Here is a 23,449-nt window from a genome sequence, read left to right as displayed (position 1 = left end):
TTTCCCACCCGCGAAGGAGGGAAGCGGCTAATGGTTCGAATTTGAACTTAACTATAATGTGACTCTAGCGTCCAGGTTATTGTTCTCACTCATGGTTTTGGGTTTCCTTTGGGGTTACTCAGCCCTCCTCTAACCCCTGTCCCCGCGGAGCAGTTTTCGTGGTCTTTTAGCCTCAACCCCCCCCCCCCCCCTTATCTTTTCCCTCTCCCCATCCCCTTCTTTTAACCATCCCCCAGCCTCTGGGAGGATTCCCCCTCCCCCAGTCTGTACCGGCTCGGAAGGGTTACTGCGGGTTCCCATGGCAACGGTTACTCCAGGGGAAGTGGGCGGGTCCTCCTACCTTTGGGATTCCGAGTGGGACTCTTCTGAAGAATTTGAATCACCCTTTTCAGTTCTTGGCCTCAGCTCAGGTAAGGGTGATCTCATACTAGTTCCAGTTTTTCTTTCTAAGTAATTACAGAATTATTAATGCTGTTGTATGGGGTGATACTGCCAGCAGCTATGAGGACTAATCATTCTTCCAGTCGTTGCACCGAGAACTTGTTTAACAAAGTTTAAAACTGTGGTGGAAACGATATTTTTTGAAACCGTTTTCCTTTGGGGGGGCACACAAACTTAAGAATTGTATATATTCTTCAAAGTCCTAAGACCTCTTGTATTTCAGAAGTTTTCTAAGTGAAACAGAATCTTACAGCCATGCAATAATCTTGTGGCAGTTTGTGGGCACCCCCCGCCAAAGTCATTATCAGTCTTTAATTTTTTTTTGAATTTTATTTATTTATTTGAGAGAGAGAGAGAGAGGCAGAGGGAGAAGCAGGCTCCAGGCTTGGAGCCCGACGTGGGACTCGATCCCGGGTCTCCAGGATCACACCCTGAACCGCTGAGCCACCCAGGGATCCCTTAAAATTGTTTTGTTCCTAGAAGGTGCTTTGCCTTGATTTGATTCTTTACAAAAAGTTAAACGCTTGTAGTGTTCTACTTTAAGGCATAGTTTGTCTACAGATTCACCCACTCTTTCCCTTTCCTGGCACACAAAGATAATTTTTTTAAATGTTCATTGTTATGCTCAGAACAGGAATTCTATAGCCATCTAAATCCAGTTTGCATTGCAAGGAACTGTTAAAACAGTTCTGAACAAAGTACAGAAGTATATTGTTTCCATGTCTTAGGCTTTTTTTCCTTTTCGAAACTTTTCAAACTTTATTGTGTAAATAATAATCAGAATTCAGTCCATCAATTCCAAAATGTTTTTAGTAGACCAGGGATTCTAAGCATGCATTGGGAGTTGAAGAGGTTTTTCTCTTGCAGCTATCACCTATCTTGGGTGCTAATTAAGTATGCATTAGCTGGACTATCAAGCAAATTCTGAAAGGATTTTTTTCCATTTTACTCTGAGAAAATATAGATGGAAATCCCTCTCAGTTGATGGATGTTGTAGTTCGACAGCAGTGCTCTGCTGCTAAGATAGTAACCTCTCACCTAATCTTTTTTCCATCATGTTTCAAAACGAAGCCTTCAAACATACATTTGAAAGGATCTGTTGTTTCTATGGTTTCTAAACATTTTAAAATAAAAGATCCTCCCTTGTTGTAGATATTTAGGGAATGATCAAAGAAATCACAATCACATCATCAGAAATAAACTATTCATGAGATGGTGTGCTTCCGCTTGTCCCTTTTTATTTATCTGAATATTTTTAAACAGAATTAGCAATTTTAGTTTCATTTGTAGTTTTAAATACCGTGCTTTCATTTAATATACCATAGACGTTTTCTACACTTTTAAATCTTTGTAAGATTTTTTTTTTTAATTTTGCTTTTTATTTTAAGGGGGAGGGGAGAGGCATAGAGGTTGCTAGGGAGGGAGAAGCTGACTGACTCCCTGCTGAGCAGAGAGCCTAATGTGGGTCTTGATCCCAGGACCCAGAGATCCTGACCTGAACTAAAGGCAGATGTTTAACCAGCTGAGCCACCCAGGCGCCACGGAATGTAAGATTTTTTAATGATTGATATACCAAGGTTTAAGTAGTTTTCTGTTGTTTGATATATTTTCATTTTTAGTGGTTGAAAATTTGGCACTAAACGCTGGTTCCAAATTCTACTAGTTCTTTGATTGTGTTTGCTTTATCCGTGGAATCAGGGTAATAATAATAGTAATGGTATCTGCAACAATAGAGTTTTGGAAAGATGTAATGAACCGAATGAAGACAGCCTTCAACAGAGTCGGGCAAAGGAGGTAGGCTCAAGGAAGAGCAGACTCACAGGCAGTGCTGGAATAAATGCCTATGCCTGAAAGTCTTGGTGTCTTAGACTTGCTTAGGCTAGGTTTATAGCAGAATTCCTGGGGCAGAGGTGAACCTTTTATGGTTCCTGAGGCACGTTGCCAAACTGCTTATGCCAAGACACATTGATTCCCTTATGCACTTAATGATTTCCTCACTGTGTCAGCATTCCAGTGTTTAATCCCTCCTAATTTTCTATAAAAATGTGATCTTATTTTAACTTCTAGTCTTTGGTAACTAGTGGAATTCGTGATTTGCTTCTTGTTTTAACTCCTGAAAGGAGTTTGTTTGGGTACTTTGCTCCCTTTATTCTTAATTGATGATTTTTTTAAATGATTTTGAATAGTTCTGTATAAAGAGTATTAATACCTTTATCATATTTGCAGTTTCACCCCCCCCCCCCCACACACACATATAGCTTGTTACTTTTACTTAATGGTGTTTTCCAAACAGCAAAATAGGTTTACTTTTATGTAGTCAAGCTTTGTTTTTTCCTTTATGATTTTTCTTTGTAAACATTTATGTTTAAAAGTTTTATGTTACATTTACCTCATTATGTTACATTTACCTTAATGTAACAAATTTTGAAAATATATTAGATTTTTACAATTAAGTATGTACTAATGTTTGGATGTGAATTGTCTTAGACCATCTCTTCTTCACCAGCAAGTCAATTCTGCCAACACCATTTGTTAAAGTGTCCATCTTTTCCTCATTGGTTTTGATCTTTTCTTTATTACATGTTAAGATCTTGACTAGTTTTGGGTTTGCTTCTGCTTTAGGTCTAATCTATGTGTTGATCTCTAAACTTAACGCCAACTCTTTTAAATTGTAGATTTAGATTAGGTAGAAATATCTGGTAGAGCAAGTCACAATTTTCTTTGGAAAATCAGAATTATGTTCATCTGTCCTTTCAGATAAACATTATCTTACTATCTTTTTTTTTATCTTACTATTTTTAAACTAATACATGTACATAGTTTAAGAGTACTAAAAGGCTTACTGTAAAATAAATGGCCCCTTGCCCCTTTCTCCCCTACCACCCCCAATCTCCTGAGTCTCCCTCTCCCCCAGCCTTTTTTCACTGTTTACTGTTTCTTCCCAGTCGTTTATTGGAGCCTTTTGTAGGGTCTTTCCTCTTGGGCTGGTCAGAGAGTATGGACTTCAGCATCCTGAGCTGTTGAAAGGATCTAGCTGCCAGGGTTCCCCGAGGCATCTGGCAGGAGTCTCAGCATCCTCTTTCTATAGAGCCACTTTGGGGAAGGTTCCTGTGCTCTCACAGCCTGAAGACTTAATTGTTTTATCTACTCTCTTATCAATTAGTCTCCAGTCTTGCTGAGCTCTGGGCCTGATGGCCAGTTGGAAGGGCATCCAGGGGTAGGACTTCCTAAACAGCCTTTACTAACCTTATTTTAACCTGCTACCCTTTCACCTCCTTTTACTCCCTCAGTTTGTGAGTAACCTGGAGCATTTCATTCACTCTTTTAGGTGGGCTACGTAGCTGCTTTCCACTTTCCTGCTTTTGTTACAGTTTTCCACTACAGTTATGTGCATTCTTGTTCTTTGGCAAGGACTGTCATTTACATGGAGTAAGTGTCTTTTAAGGGACAATACAGGTTATCCAGATTTCTAACTCTCCTGGAAGAGGTTTTGTTTGTTTTTCATTTTGTTTTTTGTTTAAGCCCTAATATTTCTTGTTAGGGTTCTTCTTTGGTATTTTGTTGTTGCTGTTGCTGTTGTGATGGGTTCTTCAAACTGGTTACTGCTAGTATAAGATAGTTGTTGATTTTTGTGTATTTATTTAATAGCTGGCTTTTACTCCAAGAGCAGTTTGTTCTCTTGGGTTTCCCGGTTATATTAAATCAGTTCCCAATAACACTTGTTTCTACTTTTTTTCTAATATACCTTTTATTTTGGTTTAATGGCATGCTGCACTAATGTTAACGTTCTAGAACATTACAAAATGTTTCTAGAACGTTATCAAATAGTAATGGTCATAATGTGCAAACTTGTGTTCTTTATTCTAATAGGAAAAACAGTAGTGTGATATGGGTTTTTGGTTTATCATAATTCCTAATCAGGACAAAATCTATATTTTTAATTTCCAATTTACCTTGAGGCTGTTTTGTTAAGGGATGGGAATTAAATATTTAACAAATTACTGTTAGCATTTATAGTTTATCACTTTCTTAACCGTATTTCTTAACAGATCAGCTGATTCAAATCCCAAATGTTAAATTGGAATAAATCCTTTCTTTTGGATAATTCTTTAGGAAAACATTCAGTTCACATGCACATTGAAATACAACATCATATTCAATCCATAATTATCTTCTGGGGTGAGGTGGGATACAGTCACTAGGACTTTTTTTTAGAAAAAGAAGATACTCCAAGTTGCTAAATCTGCAGTCATTTCCCATCTTTACGTATTGGCAACATTGATATAATTGGTCGTCATTCCCTCTTTTTTGACATAAGTCACTTGGTTGTGAGAACACCATATGCTGCTTTTCCTCCTGTACTTCTGCATCACTGATTTCACTTTTTCAGTCATTTTTTAAAATTTGCACTGTTTTTTTCTCACCAACCTATTAATTTGGAATGCTTCAGGGCTCAGTTCCTGTAGGACTCTTGTCTCAAACAGTTATAAGGCTTTAATAAAATACCATGTAGCTCTGTAAGACTCCCAGATGTATATTTCCAGCTGGAGTAGTGAGTGCCCTGAAACTTCTGAAGAACATATCAACTACTTTTTTGACTTCTTAAAGCTTGAATACGTAAAAGATAACTCAATTTTAACAGGATTAAAAGTGATTTATTTTTATAGTTTTCTATAAACCTGCTCTTCCTGCATCCTGCCCCATTTTGGTGGGTGGAAGTTCCATTTCTCTCAGGGTATTCAAGCTAAAACCCTTGGAATTATTCCTTACTCTTTTCTCTCCACATCAAAGCTGTCAGCAAATCCTGTTCCTGTAGCTTCAAAATGTACCCAGAATCCTGTTGTCCATAGAAATTCAGGAGCTTAACCCTTTCCCCACCTCTGTTACTACTCACATCCTGTCCCTAGTTTCCAGCACCTCTTGACTGCATTATTACAGTCGCCCCTCTGGTCTCCTTCCCTAGCTTCCTTTTAATATATTGTCAGCATAACAACCAGATAGATCTTTTTAAAACAGAAGTCAGAAAAAAAATAAATAAATAATAAAATAAAATAAAACAAGTCAGGTTACATTAAAACCATCCTATGGCTTTCTGTCTTAGAAATAAAAGTCCAGTTTCTCATAATGATTCATGAAGCCCAATACAATCTGGCTACCAGTAACTCTGCCCTGTTTCCACTTCCATTCCTCTCCTGCTCTCCATTGCAGTCATCTTTACCTTCTTGTTGATCCTGAAATAAATTAGGCACATTCCCACTTTCAAGTCTTTGTGTTGGGTTTTCCCTCTGCCTGTAGAATCTTCTCCGCAGATGTAGTCATGGCCAATTTCCTCACCTCCTTCCAGTCTTCACTAAAATATCACCTGGTCAGTGAGGTCTGCCCTATTTTTAACTGCAAGGTATGTCTTGTATCCCTTTTGCAGTGCTCTGCATTTTCTTTTTATGTGATAGATATCTTATCTTCTAAAATGCTGACTGATTGATTGATGGTTACTTGTCTTTTTCCCCACCCCTGCTAGGCTGTAAGTTCTGTGTGGGCAAATATATTTTATGTCTCTTCATTAACGTGTCCCACGTATATTTGTGCCTGGTACATAGAAAGTGTCCAGTAAATGTTTTTTGAATGAATGAATGCAGTCAGCCTTCTCTCTCTCTTTTTTTTTTCAATGAATTTCTTATAAAGTAGCATAGTCTTTGACATCAGTGGGTCCAACATTAATGATAGAGCATTCTACCACAAGGGAGAAGTTCCAGAACATGTATGATTTAGAGTGGATATAATAACTCACAGACTGGTTATGAGGATTAAGGCGGAGGCTGTGAAGTGCTCAGTTGTGCCAATGTGTAGGGACAAGTCGCTTAACTGTCAGGAAAACGTAGCCAACTGCCTTAATTCACATTTGAATGGTGTGAATTACATTCTAGATCTGCTTTTTGGATTTCAGCTTTAAACCAAGGGGGAATAGTAGCCTCACTTTGGTAACTTTTCAAAATACATGTCTGAGCTCCCTGGTAAATATCAGTGATACACTGTTACTATATTTGTTTTTTTTTTTTTTTTTTTTTTTTAACCAGTCCCTTAAAATGGAATATAACCATTTGTTTTCTTCTTGTGCTTTCTTGCTTTTCAAGGCATCTCTCCATCTCTTATATCCCCTTTAAACTTTTTTCCTCTGAGGTTGAAATAGTTCCTTTACAAAGTGATTTTGAAATCACTGAGAGCCACAGAGAAGCACATTGATTAAACATGGTACTAAATCCACAAAATCAAAGCATTCTCAGTCCTTTACCTTCAGCTTCCCAGACTGCAGTCAGTTGCAGTCACCCTTACAGTAATTCTTACAGCAGTCCTTAGAGCAGTCATTTTAGAGTTTTGCTTACGGTGTTTCTAGAGTCTCCTTTTATGTCATTAAAATTGGAGAGTATTTCAAAAGTATCAGACATCCTTCTCTTTTGATAGAGATCTGTATGGTTTGTCTCATTGTAGTTGCCATGCAAATAAGTGATTTCATGTGCAAGAAAAAAGATTTTTTAGAGATCATATAAGCAACTAAAGAATAGACAATAAACCAAAGTGTATGTATTCCTAGAAATGCATAAATCCAATAGCTGTTACCTAAACACAGAATTTGTGAAACTTTTCTTCAGTTTGTTTTCTTTTCCTCTAGGCACATCTAGTTCCTTATTTTTTACCTACTGAATTTTTCTATAGTAGTATATGAACAAGAGCAATCCCTATATTCAGTTAGAGGATGTAAATGGTTTAACCATGATTACCATAGACGTGAGAAATAAAATTTCTGAAGGACCACTGTTTTGAATGCACCTGCCTGATAAGTTTGCTCTGCCTTTGAAATTCAGATTAGCATTACATCTGGGTTTTGTTATTGTGAAGATTCATTCTTTTCAAATGTCGTTGGTAATCATTTATTTTATTTAACCCCAAACAGTTGTTTTATTGGCCAAGTCTGAATGGAAAGCCTTGACCTGACTTGCTGTTGCTGAATCGCAAAGTAACCCTTAGTTTAAGCTATTAATTGATAGCCCACCTGGAAAATATCCCTTATTTTTATGGTTCTACATTTGGTTTGGGACATACATAGTAATTGTTTTATTTGTAAAGTTTTTGTTTTTGTTTTTGTTTTTTTTTTTAAATTCCCATCTTTTTATATCCATCCAGTTTTTTTGGAAGTGGTGATATTGCCTACCCAGCACCAGCAAACATACCTACTCTGGTGAAGAACTAATTTTGGTCTTCAGTCATTATACTTTAGGTCTCTGGATAGACAAGGGATTACCAAGGCTCCCACCTATTTTCACATCTCTGTTCATGGAAAATGTAGTAAAAAGACTAGTTGTAATAATTAAACTACACTTAGATGTATTATTGGAGGGCTTTTTGGGGAATGATCTACATTCCTAGAAAGTCTGGAAAATGGTATAATTTTTAATTAGCATTATAGCAGGCTTCTCTTCCCCAAATAATCTTATTGTCATCATTAAAAATGGTGAGAAGCTACCCAGAAGCACCTCCTGCTCAAGATGTAAGTTCAGGCTGTTATTAGCTGTTGCTTCCTCTTGTGTAGCCCTCCCCCCAACCCGCGCCTCTCCTCCCCTCCACGTAGGACACCCTTTCTGGCAGAGGTGCATCCCTGAGCACTCCCTCCTTTGCCATGGTTTCTTCTTTCTCCGTTCCTTGGGGCCTTAGGAGCCAGGGTGGGTAAGTGCTGGAAGCTGGCACGCTTCTGTTGGAGAGACTGGGCAGTCACTGGTCCCTGCTCTCTGCCTGCTCGCCCCCCCCCCCAACACCTCTCCCCTAGGGGGTCTCAGCATATCTGTCAAGAAATGTAGAATTTTGTTAAGTTGAATTAGTGGATTTTCTAGCTAACTTAATACTACTATTCAACAGTATTTTTGTGGGACCTATGGGATCAGCCCATGCTTACTTGCAATTCTGAGTTATTTTATCTACTTTCTCTTGTCAGTGCCACAAAAGACTCCTCAAAATGCAGAATTTGATCCTGAATTCTTGGTAGCATACAGCTGCTGGCAGGTACTCAGAATCATCACCAGGCAGTGATATACTCTGTACGAGGTTGGGTGCCGGTTCGGGATGTCAGTATATAATGGTGTCTGGCTTGAGTTATAGGAAAACCAGATGCTCAAGTTTGGGACAACTTGTATTTTGATATTACTGTCTTTGTATAATAACATAATTATTGGGTATAAAGTAATTATGAGGATTACAATTCTACCAACATACACAACCTCTGAAATCCTTTTATGAGTGAAGCTAAGAAAGTGTTTTTTTTTTTTAAGATTTTATTTTTAAGTAATCTCTACACCCAAAGTGAGGCTCAAACTCACAACCCTAACATCAAGTTCCATGTTCCACCAACTCAGCCAGACAGACACACCAGTAAAGGCTATTTTTAAATGAAAAATTACTGCTGGTAGATGAAATATTTCCCTTGGACTTCAGCAAAGTCCTAACTTGAACTTTATTTCCAACAAAGTATCTTTTACTACTTAGTATGTTACAAAGATTATTGGCATTATATAAAACCAAACACTGTACTATATATAAATAATACAAAGGTAGATATTAAATTAGTGTGAGAGAAGCAAGTTTTAACCAGACACATTTAACCAAACAAATGTGTCTGTCTTTAAATGAAAGAAAATGAACAGCAACTTCTCTTCACGTTGACAGCAATGCTTACCTTGGGGGGACAGCAGAGGCTGCTACTTCTAATTCTCCTAAGGAAACCTGGAAAAGCATACCATCAGGAAGATGTCCTATCAATGTCTTTCTTACTGTTAAAACTTATGTGAAGTTTCTAAGGACATTTTTTTTTACTAAAAATCCATTTAAACTTTTATTTTAAAGTCTTCCAAGAAGGTATGAACTGATAAATCTTGCATCTCATGTCCTGTGAATTTTGTGAGGTTGGAGCAAAGATAAGGTGCCAAACAGGGTCATAGAACAAACAATATTAGTTCTTTGCTGTTAATTTTTGTGGCAGAAATTGTCATGTTTTTCTTGTATTCTTTATTTTGTCTACCTAATGTGCAAAAAAATTTTGGGGGGTGAATAGTTGAGAATTTTACTCTCAGAGTTGTTGATTTCTAGAAGAGTAAAACCAAAAGACTGATAGGTATAAACACCTTAAAAGAACTTTTATTAAAACACTCTTAAGGGCTGGCCACCAATCATGCTTACAGTAAAATCCAAATTCCTTATGCAAGTCGAGTGTCAGTGGTTCCCATAGTTTTTGTTCTCAGGATTCTTATACTCTTATTTTGAGAAACCCTGAGAACTTTTGTTTATAGAGGTTATATCTATTGTTATTTATTAAGGAGTAGAAATGAAAGCAAAGAAAAACTTTATTTACTTACATGTTTAAAAATAAATAAATGTTTTGGGTCGAATCATATGATGAAAATCTCTTCTCCCAGGTAGGTAGGAAGGATATTTTAATAGCCTTTTCAGATTATTGAGAATATTCTTTAATACCTTGTCAAACTTTGGTAGTTTTTTAAAGTTTAATTGCCATGTGAAAACATCAGTGAACTTGTACTCTTGTCATACTGAAATCCATTGGTCTGTCTTGCACTTAAAATGGACCATTTTTTTTCCTGTGCACGATTTTGTAATGTGAGTGCATTGTTATTAGAAGACATTGGTTCAGTGAGTTATGAAAATCTTTCAAATGTTATGTTTAATTACACAATATTAAAATATTACATTCATTTAATGTCACCAATCTCATCAAGAACAGTCTTTAAATGTTGGGAAGCTATCAAACATAGTGATGTAATCAAAATTTCCAAAATTTTAATTTTTGCTTGCCTTTATTTGAAGTGACACTTCATTCGTTTTTGAGAAGATGTCTGCTAGATATTTAAGTGAAAAAGCATATTTGGCAAATTTTCTCAAGTACGGTTGATATTCCATGAAAAAAAAAAAGAGTTGTTCACCTCTAAAACAATTACATGAGTATTTTTTTCTCAAGGCAACCATTGTATCTGCATTTCACTAGAACTGCTTTGTGCATTTCATCACACAAAATATTAAGAGATGTGTGCTCAAGCGTCAAGGTTTAATTAAATCAACAGTTTTTACTGCTGCATCTCCCAGAGATTCCCCCATGAAACAGTACCTTGATTATGGCCAAGGAAGGCACAGGAGCTAATTTGCATTATTGAAGCTGTTTTACCACAGTTCCTAAATTCTCCTATTCCCCAGGTGTGGGCAGGGAGGAATGGGGAAAGATAGGTGATTTGACGGGTCCTTCAGTGCTTGTTCCCTTTGGCTGTTCAGGAACCATGGGAGTGATCGTCACCTCTGGTGGCTTAGGAACCAGCAGCATCAATAGTGAAGAGTCACACAGCCAGGCAATGGTACCAGTTCTTTTGGAGCTTCCAAAGAAAACCTTCCCTTTTCTATTTGGAGCAGATGGCTCCTCTCATGAGGGCTCTTGGTTATGTATCACCACTACCAGATGTTAACTAAGAGGTTTCAGAGGGCTTCAGTCACTTCTACCTACTTCACATACTTTCTTAATCAGTGCATTTCAAAACTGCTTAAAATAATACCGTAAAATCATTCATTCTTTAAACAACAGGCACAAAATAATATATTTACCTTATCCCACCTGCTCAAAAAATACATTTTTGATAGCCATTTTAAGTTATTTGGAAATCCAAGTTATTTTTTATGTTTTGCCCACAATTCAAACCATTGCATTTTAACGGTTTGTTAATAAATCATCCCTACTAATGATTTTTAAAATCATTACTGGTGATAAAAATTTTCCTTTATTAACATGCAAGAGACTTGGCAGCTGTGGAGAAGATACTCAGCTATTTATTCCTCTATTGATATTACTATCTTCATTTATTCTTCCTTTAGTCTTAGAATATATTGATAGAAGTTGAGAATTCTTTATTTTTGGGAAAAAATCAAACACTTTTGTTTCTTAATAAATCATGACATGGAAATGCACATGTGTAAAAAGTGCACTTTTCTACTTATGCTCATTTTCTGCGGTAATTTTAATGGGACGTTGCCCATCCCTGGCACTGTGGTTTGTTTGCCATGTAGGCGTGAGTTTCCAGACTATTCACATAGGAGCCCTGTACACACAAGCCTGTTTTATTACTTTGTTTGAGGATTGGGTGTGTCTAATGTAGTGGAAATTTATCCATTCAGTGTTAAGTACAAATGAAACACATTTCAAAGTAAAAGTCTCTTTAATTACCTATTTTTTTAGATTATTCATATGACTGCTTTCTTCCTTTCATGTGAATTGCTGAGAATTTATTATCCTTTCCAGTTCATTAAATTATTAAAATTCTCTACTGGTGCTATAAATAAATATGCCAGACAACGAATTGAGACTAGTTGATAAAGGCAGCTTTGTCCTAGTAACTGGGTCTTGCTTGTGGTTAACCCACACTTTAAATATGTGAATATCTGTACTACAGTGAGTTTTAGACTTCTGGTGAAGCAAAGCCTTGCTTTGAAACACATGTGGGGACTTGCTTTAAGTAGAGCTTTAGCATTGTCATTTGGCCTAGCTGCAAGATGAATGCAGTATTACTAAACTCCATTTGTGCTTGGACATGTTCAGGAGAGCCTCGGGACACAGATATCTAGATTCTTTACCACTGTACCTCACATAAACCTGCACTCAAAAGATAGCTAGAAACATCATAGACCTCAGTTTCGGACCATTTTAAACCCAGGAAGAGTTGCACTCTACCAATGCACTCTAGGGTTCTAAATGGGCTTGGACATGCTGGACTCAATCCTTCCTGTTACACAATGATTGAAAGCCAGATGTGAGTGTTGGTGCTTGTGGTGCTATTAACTCTTACTGGGAGATGTAGCCCTTAGAGAATTCAGTCTAATCAGACTACATAAGGCAGGATGGAATGTGAGAAAAGGCTGCTTGGAGAGCCTCTAAGCACCAGGAAATCTTCCTTATTGAGTTGTCTTTGGACTGCATTGTGAAGCATGGATAGTCATCTGGTAGGTAGATTTGTAGGGAAGAAAGAGCAGTGAAGATTGCAAGAGGCAACAGGCTCATTTGCAGTGTGGGAACAGTCTGGTTTGCTAGGTGAGTCCATGAAGAAGATAAGATAGAGCTTACAGACATGTTGTGGTGATTCAGAATGTGTTGTAAAACATGTGACTTTCTCTCTCTGAAAAAGGCGAGACAGAGTTTCTTTTCTTCCTGTGTAGATGCTTGGTCTGCAGTCCTGATGTACTAGTGGAGCAGGGGAGACCCATTCTTGTTTCACATGGTACCTCTTCAGGAAGAACAGCACAGAATAGTTGGTTAAAACTTGGCTATACACCACCTAATAAATACTCCTTTTTGTTTCCTTTTTGATGCTATATTTTAAATTTTATGAGAGCATATTACCTTAAATACTGACATCAACTAAGTCTCCTATCCTAAACTCTAACTGGGTCATGGCATCCCTATAGCTGGCTAGTAAAATGCTTATGCAGAGATCTAACACCTATTAATTTTGATCACCATTTTCAGAGACTGTCTGCTTTTCTTTTGTCTAGTTCCAGTCATGATCATTACCGAAGATCTTGTATGGGTCCACATTAACTCTGAACTGTGGTGACATGGTTGTTGTGTTAAAAAAACAAAGTAACAGTTGAATTGCCACTTGTTGAGGATATATTTGAATATCTGCTCATTATAGTTCAGGTACACATGTAAATACTGCCTGCCTGTTGTTTTGTGATGTAGAAATTAGGGAAACCCGAATTTAAAAACATTTTTTATGAATACTTTTGACTCTAAATGAAACTCACTTGAGCGTTATTTTATGAGCAATTAAATTATTTTATTCTATACCTCTGGGCAGTTCAAGTACTGACCTACTTATATGGTAGCTCTTAATTAAAAAAGAAATGCTTGCTGAATATATATTAGAATTGAGTTTTTGTTTAAAATATCTTATTTTCTTAGTTCTGGCACATGCAGTGAAACTAAGTACAGAACCTTCTCAACTTTTATTCCGATTACAACAGCATGAGGGATGGAAACAAGGGAGTACTTTATCAGTGCCAAATAATTATTTTCTGCAGCAAATGAAAGCAGTCTCTGAATGTTACTTGGTGTTGATATAGTTAAGATTTTGCCAACCTTTATAGGACAATGTGCCTTTATATTGTGTCCTTCACAACAGTCATGGGGAATTGTATACTTTAAAGCTAATTAAAAGTAGCATAGAACCCATTTCTTAAATTTGCTTTTAAAACAGATTTTACTTTGAGTTTTTGCCAGAAGTTGCTTTCTATAATAATCCTCTGTTACAGGCTTCTAATTCTACTTGAATTTCTTGTTAGAAAACATTTTTGTGACTTAGTTTAGAAAAGTTAGGTGCCTTTTTCATTTTCGTTTGATGGTCTCTACCCCAGAAGAGATAGGTTGGAAATTGGGTATGAAGATGCCTTGTATAACTTCACATGTATTTGTATTTTCCCAAAGCACAGTTTTTCTCAGTGGAGATTTCTTACTTTTAGATCTTGCACTATTTGCTTAAAATAACTATCTTTTATTGTAGTCATATACATAGTAAAAGTGAAGGAAGGCATTTCATTACTGGAGACCCTTGTGGATGACAATCAATTCCTAAAATCGGTAACTGATTTTTTTCTATGTGATTTTGTTAAAATAAGAAATAAAAGCTTCCTCTTACCTTCCCCCAGCCTTGCCTTTACAAAACCTTATCTTGTTCACTTTACAGTGATAAAAATGTTAATCCTGTAGATATTTTTTACTAAGAGTTGTGGATGTTGGGGAAATTGGTCTGTGACATTTACCCCACTAATAACCAGTATCAATACACAATATCTGGTGGTTTGAGCATGTCCCATTCCATGTGCTTATTGGAAAAGAGTGGCTTTCCCAAATAGAGGAAAGCATTAACTCTTAATGAAAAAGGGCTTTGGCTTTTATTTTAATCTGATTGTGGAAATGTTTTTTGTTATTCCTAATATCAGGGGGAAAAATAGCACCTGCCTAAAGTTAAAAAAAAAACTATGAAAAAATGTTTTTCTTTGATTAGCATACAATTTTCTTCCTGTCAACTGAAGCCAACAGCCAACCTAAAGAAGGCTACAGCAAAGTTGTTCCATTCTAGCATTTCCAGTAGGATTAATGTCCCCTGTTGGATCAGTACAGTCTCCCTTCTGGCCTTCTCAGAAGAGACTTCCTGAAGCCTGATTTTACTTCTGTTTGGATAAATTGTTTTTAAGTACCCAGATCAAAGTCAGATGTTAATGGGATCATTGTATTACAATACTAATGTTTCTTTCTGGATGCAGGGCTCCATTGTCCATCCCAGGACCCTGGGATTATGACCTGAGCCAAAGGTTGCTGCTTAACCGACTGAGCCACCCAGGTGCCCTGAAAATAATAACTCCTAAGCAGTCATTTAGCTCTAGGTTTAATTTATATATAGTGTTGTTGTAAGTTATTCTTTGATTGACTGATAAAGTATCTTCAGCAGATATTACCCAGAGAATTAATAGGCTTCTGTTAATCAAGTTTATAGAAATGTATAGTTGTACACCATGAGAAAATGTTAGAAATGCATTGTATTAATGCTGGAACTCTTACTAATAGAAATTCTCATTTTGGAATTTCCATGTAGACGTTCTACCATATCATTGATTATCATAGTAGCAGTCTCAATTGAGAATTATGATTATATACTGTTTCAAAAATGACTATTTGATGAAAGCTTAATTATTCTAATGTAGTTGAGCCAGAATTCTGAGCTGCCATCTTGCCCGGTTAGGAGAATATTAACAAACCTAAAGAAGAGCACCTTTTCTTTCTGTTGAATATTCACCTTATTCACCGACTACAAATTGCCATCAGTTGTAAGATATGCTATTATTCTATATACCAAGAAGAAAGGGAAGAAAAAGGCCTAGTAGTTGTACTTATGAGATTCCCATCAATTATAAGATAAACCCAATTTCAGAAATATTAAATATTAGCTGAGTTGATTACTCAAGTAATGTTGAGTAAAGATAATATTAAAATGTAAAGGAGATTATATTAAATAAATCAGTAATTCTGCCAAACATAAAATTTCTTTAATCCTAGAAATCTAGAATTGTAAAAAATTAAAATAAGATTATGTAGTCAGCACTTTATACATGAGGAAATTTACTAGAACATCTAGAGTATATAAAAATTAGCAATTGATTATCGTTTACCAAAGTATATTAAACTCTATAAAAGAATTCATAGTAATCCTTTTAAATAGCTATCTTTAGAGTATCTCATGATAAATTTTATATACTGTTCCCTCTCAAGATCACTTCATTTAAATATGATAGAGAGGGCAACCCTGGTGGCCCAGTGGTTTAGCACTGCCTCCAGCCCAGGGTGTGATCCTGGAGACCCAGGATTGAGTCCTATGTCAGGTTCCCTGCATGGAGCCTGTTTCTCCCTCTGCTTGTGTCTCTACCTCTCTCTTTCTCTCTCCCCTCCCCCCCCTCTGTCTCTCATGAATAAATAAATAAAATCTTTATGAGTTAAATAAATAAGAAAGAAAAGGAAGGAAGGAAGAAAATAACTTGGGATTTAGATGAAGTTGTTTGGTATCCCAAGTGTGCATATAGACACAGTTATAAGCATGAAATATCATATTAAATACCATATGGAATTTTTAAAAGAATTATTGTTTCTGCCTTCAAAGAATAGACACATTCTACCTTTCTGCATATTTTCCAAGTTGGTGTAATTTAAGATTAACAGGAGCTCTGTGGTGAAAAGGAAATGACTTAGTGAATCTGTCCATGAGCTTCATTCTTCTAGCCAGCACTGGGGTATGCCATCAGTCTTAGTTATCACCCTTGGTGCTACAGTTAAAACTAGTTCATTGTTGAGAGGGGCCAAGTTGAGTTGCTAGTATAGACATCATTATGTGTTCCATAGATGGACTACTTGTAGTTTTGGGCTCTCTCATAAAGTGAGTACAGCAGAGACCTGCCAACAGGTGGTCTCACAGGTTTGAAGTCCAGTGGACAACTAGCCTAGAGTATGGGTTCCAGGTGCAGGAGATTTGTGCATCGGGTGGGGACTTGATCACAGTGTACAACACAGATGTTAATAGTTGAACCTCACCAAAATCCCAGTAAGATCGTCAGCAATTTAGGACCTTCTTGGCCAGTGAGAGAGGCTTGAGCAAGATTGCAGATGGGATGAAATGTCAGTAGTTGTGAGGCCGGGAAGATTATAAAGGCAGGGAGCCAGATTAATCTTTGGGTTTTGGTTGTCCCAGAAGATTGTATCACAAATGTTTCCTGCTTTGGGCACAATTGTTACTAATAGTGAAAGCTTGCCTTTTGCAAAATGTTTTCAACATTTATCAAAATGCTTTCCCAAACAGGTAATCTTGCCTTCATTCTTTAAACCTGAGGGTTGAATGGGTATTTGGCAGATGAAAAAAAACGAGTCTAATGGATACTAAATACTAAATACTAATACTAAATAACCTTAAGGTTACTTCTTGTTGGCTCTTGCTTTTTTCACTATATCATGCTGCCAATGCTTGATTCCATATTTATTTTTATATTTAGAAAGCATATAGTCCGTTTTCCAGCAGCTGTTGCTATCTTTAGGGACTGCCAACATTTTGTTGCCTTTTTTTTTTTTTTAACCTCCTAAATTGCAAGCATAACTTTAGCTCAGTATTGAAAAGTAAGCAAAAACAAAACACTATTCCATCACGGCTTATCAGGTTAAGTTAAAATTACTCTCCTCTGTGATGGTCTGTCAGTAATTTTTGGAAGTGATACTGATTTCCACAGTCTACCCTACCTTGTTTAAACCCCAGTTAACCTCACTCTGTAGCTGTTTAGATATTTTGTGGTAAACCAAATACAAGTCCAGACAAGGAGTTCAGAGTTAGAGCAGTTAAACAAGAGTTGCCCCCGTTATTAGTTGTCGACATAGGATTTGTTGGTATAAACCATAACTGCCTGGTTTCCCCAACTTTCATTTTACTGGAGAGCCTCTTATGTTTTTGAGCAGATTACTCATGGCCCTTAGGCATTTTTTATGTTTCTTCCTGTTATAGTTCCTTTCCATTTCTTCCCAGAAAGTATCCTAGAACTCTTCCTACAGGGTGCAGAATATATATGTTCATGTTTTTCATATCTGTAAATTTTGCATATTTTCATTTTAAGTAGATGAGAAATATGAAGGTAAAAATGAGGGGTAATTAACTGTGGATGGAAATTAGAATGAGTGGAACAGACAAAATTAGGCGACCAGTCTGGAAATCTGCATTCTAGTCCAGACATTGTGCCACTGCTTAACCATTCACAAATCCCTTCTGGATACCTAGTCATCTTACCTATAGAGAGAGTTACATTAAATGATTTCTAGAGCCCCTTTCAAGTTCCAAACCTCATTCACGTCCCCAAACTGAATATATAAGATTCTACCAAATAAAGAGGGATGTCAAGCAGACCTTCCAGTGGTGAAGATGATCTAAGTGAGCCTAAATTCTGTTGATAATCTTGTTATTGGGAATTGAATGAAAGGAAATAAAGATGATTGAACTTTCTGACAATTGTAAAAATCATCCAAAACCCACAATGACTGGCTAATCTCTTAAAGTTGGTTCCTAATCTTGCTCACTATCATATGCCAGCCACCTAACACAGTGCATGATCAGCATGTTGTATTTTAAGTACAGGTTTTGCCTCTATCTGAAAGTACAGCATACCTGTGAAACCCTTTGTAAGCCAAAAAGGCATAAAGAAGCAAATACCATTAATTCGTTTGGAAAAAGTTTTGAGTGTCCCTGGAACCAAAAAATGACTTCTCTCTGGCTTTTCTGATAGAGTAGAACACATCTTGCTAATAGATGCACAGAATAAATCAAGATAAAGCACAGATGTTCACAGAGTTCAAAGCTCTGATGGCTTGATGCTGAGTGTAGTTCCCAGGGAAGAATTTTGGTGGGGCCACTTTTCTCAGGATGTGTGCTGCCTCTGTAATGGCTCACTGCAAAACATGCTGAATGCTATTTTTGCTTTTTACCTTTTTTCATAAAAGCAAAAATTCTTTGGATTTCCTTTAGCTAGTCATAATAGATACTAATGTAGGTCTTCCGTAAAAGCAAAGTTCAAAATGTGGACTTTCAAAAAGTGAGAGATACATGTATATACTTTATAAAAGATTGATGGACTTCTTGACCAATTTACTTCATTAGGGCAGATTAACCATGTCTTATAACAGCTTTAAAATTCAGGAGGCAAAAAAAAAAAATTCAGGAGGCATAAGAATATAAGAATTATAAGAATAAATGATACTGGGACACCTGGGTGGCTCAGCGATTGAGCATCTGCCTTTGACTCAGGGTGTGGTCCTGGAGTCCCAGGATGGAGTCCCACATAGGGCTCCCCTCGTAGAGCCTGCTTCTCCCTCTGCCTCTGTCTCTTTGTCTCTCTCATGAATAAATAAATAAAATCTTAAAGAATAAATGATACAATGCTAGTTGAAATTTTGGAGGCAAGATATGAAAGTACATTTGGAGCTGGTATCCTTTATTTATCCACCCTTCAGCTTAATGGGTGATGTTTTTGGGTTGCAGATTCAATAGATGGAGTTTTAACTCCAAATTTAATTTCTCAGGGGGAAAAGAAGCCATAATTTGTGTTTAAAGAAGTGGACTATAGATATGAAAGCAGAGAGGAAAGTGACATATAAATATTTTGTATAATCAAATCAATTAAAAATTTTTATAACATTTTATTGTGTTCGGTCTGGGTCATGGATTGCTCTGAATGATGGATGATAACTATGGCTCCTTTTTCAAGGAAAATAAATGCACACTCCAAGTTGTTCATTCCATTTGTTGATGCAGCTATTGCTTTCTTCCCCTTAGCCCAAGTTCTTGATAGAAGAGAGCCCTGGAATGTTAAATTCTGAAAGCTATTAGAAATCATCTAGACCGGTATCACTTAAACTGTGGTTATGAAAGCAATAAAATGAATTAAGACCAACATTAAAAAGAAAAGAGAAAAATCAGATCGAAAATATCTATACTATCCTAATAAGCTAAGCGTTTTTGTTCTGTGAACTATCTTTCCATTTGTGCGTGAATATGTGCTAATACTGAGTCCAAATATATAATGCATTTCTGACTGAGGATTGAAGGTAAAGATTGAGAAACAGTCATCTAGAGAACCTCTTCATATTATTGCTGAGAACTTGAGGCCCTTAAAAGCTAAATGATTTATCAGACTCCCCTCCCCTCCAACACACACACACACACACACACACACACACACACGCTTCAATTTTTTGTGGCCGAATGGGGACTGAACCACATTATGTGATTGCTGGTTTTGCTGTACCAGAATATATATTTTTTGAAAGAAAATTGAGAAGTAGATTATTTGAAAATACTAAATGGTTAATTTATTTCAACTTGGAATTCCTTAATCCTTTATTTTTTCCCACAAACGTGATCTCTGTTGTCCTATAAAATAATCTGAGCATGAGCTTCTTTTCCAGAGAGTCGAAAAATATTTTGAGGCCTCTTAGTTGGCTGTCCACACACGTGAATCCTAGAATTTTGACATTTAGGGCCTAATCAGAAGGCCCTAATTTTATAATAAGATATGAAGATTAAGTTTTATGATCAAACCAAGTTAAATCATTTTAAATTTTTTCACCATTCACTTGATAATTGAATGCGAAACATGGCTCCAGATGTTGATACTGGATCATTGGGAGACCCTGTAATCTTCCTTATTTTAATCTCATATGAGGTTTTCTCAAACTTGAATGTCCTACAGATTAACTAGAGGGTCCTGTTAAAATGCATTTCTGATCCAGAATCTGGATGAGATTCTGGATTTCCGACAGGCTCCCAGGAGGTTCTGCTGCTGCTGTTGAGGCTGCTCCATGAACCACACTTTGAGGAGCAAGGACTTGGTGTTACTTTTTAAACTGTGGTAGGAAAACGAAGCTCTTAAGAAGCTTTCTATGTCATGATTTTACTAACATTTTCATGCTTTTCAATTTGATTATAAAAGTTAAAATGCCATTTAATTTTTGTATTTAAGAACATTTTTCTGTATTAACATTTCTTTAAAACAGCCATACTCCTCAGTCCCACATTTCTTGAGTGACAATGACCCTCTTTGCAGTATTATTCTAGGGGATTCAGATTGAGCAGTGCTTCATGTAATTAGTATATTCAAGCTTTTCCACAAAACTTAATTTTCCAAATACCTAAAACCTTTAATGTCAGAAAGAACATTTTCTAAAATATTATATAATTTTCTTAAGCTATTGCGCACACTTTTTATTTTAGTGGTGTAAGAGCAGTGTTCAAGCCTTTCTTGGTAAAAGGTGTTGAACTGCATATGAAATGAATAAAAACCACAAAGCCTTCTAAGGAGCTTATATCTACTTTTATCTTGTATCTGCTTTTTATGCTTGTTATATTTTGTCTTTCCAGTTGACAATTATTAGTATGTCTGTCTCAAAGCAGCTTATTTCCCTTTCCATTCTAATTGGTCACTATCGGGGATCCCTGGGTGGCGCAGCGGTTGGGCGCCTGCCTTTGGCCCAGGGCGCGATCCTGGAGACCCGGGATCGAATCCCACGTCGGGCTCCCTGCATGGAGCCTGCTTCTCCCTCTGCCTGTGTCTCTGCCTCTCTCTCTCTCTCTCTCTCTCTCTCTGTGACTATCATAAAAAAAAAATAAATTTAATTGGTCACTATCTCACCTGAAAGCCAGGTCTAATCCTGGTTAGAAGGACCTGCCTATGGTGGGGGCTTTCCAAGGAGTTGGTGTCAGGAAGCTCAGTAGCAGTTAAACAGAAGAAAAATCTTTTGGTTTTAACCATATCCTGGGTAGTTAGGTCAAATGGGAACAGATTTGTTTCTTCATACCTTTCACCACATGCTTTTAAAAACTAGTCTCTAGATCTCTCTCTGTGATGTGTGACTTGAAAGGGTGTGTGTGTGTAGGGGGGTGGGTAGCCCTGTGATTGGGAACACAGTAATTATAATAAGAGCACTCAGGGTCCATCTAAAATGGGGATGAATAGCCTTGTGGTAAAGACCATTGGTTCTCTTCTATACACAGTCTATCTTGTACTGGCTTTGCAGTTTTAAGAGTAATAATGATGACAATAAAGAGGATATTCCTTGGTTCAGTCTCATGATTTAGGGCCTCAGGGATTAAAAGTTTGGTTTCGGTTTGTTCTCTTGAGTAGATTATTAGTTACAGTGACCATCATAGTGCATTCGTTCAGCCCTTACTCTGTCAGGGACTCATTATTCAGATGAATACTGTGCAACAAGCAGGGCCGTGGCCGAGAAGATTGAGCCAGGAGTGGGGGTTAGCAAATGGCTGCTGCACCTGGAACAGATGAGAGTAATCCAGATAGATGGGGTGGGATTAAATTTCCTCATTAGTCCCTCTTTAGAAATAAATATATGTGGAACCTGTAGCAGGGTTTGTTTTTTCTTGCTCAACAAAGCCAGAGATTGTTGTGGGATTCACATCCATGAAAACCACATATGTAGTAGTTTATATTCTTCTGATTCAAAGCAGAGAGAACCTGTTTGCATTTTAATTAGGCAGCATCAGAACATTTATCATTTTGAATAGCCTTTTTACTGGGTTTGTGTTAGAAGTTGTGGATTATATTCTTTCAATTTATTACAAGTTAAATAAAGCCATAACGTTGAGGCTGGATTTTGAGATCCTGCGCAGGGCCCATCTGATGTATTTTTAGTGAATTATAACCTTTAAATACTGATTAAAGGTTACAGATTTGTTTCATTTGAATCTTATTTTCATATCTAAAATTTGTCTGTTTCAACGTGCAGCTAAACCTAGTGGTATAATCTTAGTCAAATTTAAAAGTATTTTCTGATCTGGGACTCCTGTCAAAGATCAACATAGGAACTAGAAAATGTTAGGAGGTAAAATGAACACATGACCTCATCTCTCTTATTTTATACTAGACTATAACTTGCATTCAAAGAGACTGGAAAAAGAAAAACAACATTCCTTTCCATTAAGCTGTCATAAATGTGTTGTTGAGTATGGTTTTGCTATTAATAATCCCTTTTAGCTGGAAGAATGGAGGATTTTGTTTGAAGTATCTGAAACTAAATGCTGCTGGGATAAAGATTTTACTAGAAATACAGAGTAGTTACCAGTCCCTACCCTTTGTTAATTGATCCTGCCTGTTTAACTGGGGAAATAAAAATGTACATCTACTGCAGAGAAATCTGTGGGCACAAACTATTCCTCTCCTGTTTGCAGATGTATTTCATAGGTTGTTTTTCTTACCTAAATATACAATAATACAGGAGACAACAGAATGCAACTACTGTTCCTTTAATATCAGAGCTATGCACGTTACAATAGGTGTCACTGTTTTGCTTGGTCCAATCATGATTGGTGACTTCAGCTATTGGCTCCCAGCACTGGCTGTCTGACTCCATCTGCAGGGCTGTAATACCTACTCTCCTCCGATCCATTCACCATACAACTTCAGCCGGCTGAACAGACTCGCACGGCTCCAGCACATCTTGCTAACCTAATTCAGAAAACAAGTGCTACGTCTCTCTCTGCCTGTCATCTGTGCTCAGCGTAGCATTTTCAGGTGATCTAGGAAACTGGGTTATTTTTATGAGCACATAAGAGCAATAGGAATCATGATGGAGATGTATTTAGCAGACCCAGTACTGGATAAAACTTAAAGCCAGTTTCTATTGAACATAGTGAAAAGGTCACCTTGTCCGGCTGAGAGAAGAAGCAAAATAGCAGCTTGTTGGTTTCTGTTAACATCTTGGCTCATGCTAGCCTCTTTTCTTTGATGTTTGCACCAATTTGGGATATCTAGCTATAAAGAAAGACATACTGTACTCATGGTAGATGACAAGGAAAAGAACATGAAATGTCTCACCTTCTTC

General features: G+C 37.0%; 1 protein-coding gene across 6 annotated transcripts in view; it reads left to right on the top strand.

The window, feature by feature from the left end:
- The window catches only part of BTBD3 (BTB domain containing 3), a 33,647-nt gene that overhangs the window by 1,240 nt on the left and 8,958 nt on the right, over positions 1-23,449 (top strand). Inside the window, exon 1 of one of the 6 annotated variants that reach the window (XM_072800058.1) lies at positions 242-410. The exons of 3 other annotated variants lie outside the window; for them this stretch is intronic. In XM_072800058.1, the coding sequence (XP_072656159.1) occupies positions 299-410 (112 nt within the window). In that variant the 5' untranslated portion in view covers positions 242-298. Of the gene's footprint in view, positions 1-241; positions 411-1,924; positions 1,989-8,749; positions 23,140-23,449 lie in introns of those variants that run through there. 2 more of the 6 variants (XM_072800062.1, XM_072800060.1) reach the window with 2 other exon arrangements.

Source organism: Canis lupus, chromosome 26 (genome assembly GCF_048164855.1).
Source record: "Canis lupus baileyi chromosome 26, mCanLup2.hap1, whole genome shotgun sequence".
NCBI classification, from domain to species: Eukaryota; Metazoa; Chordata; class Mammalia; order Carnivora; family Canidae; genus Canis; species Canis lupus.
The sequence above is the reverse complement of the archived record's forward strand: the minus strand, read 5'-3'. Positions and strand labels throughout refer to the sequence as shown.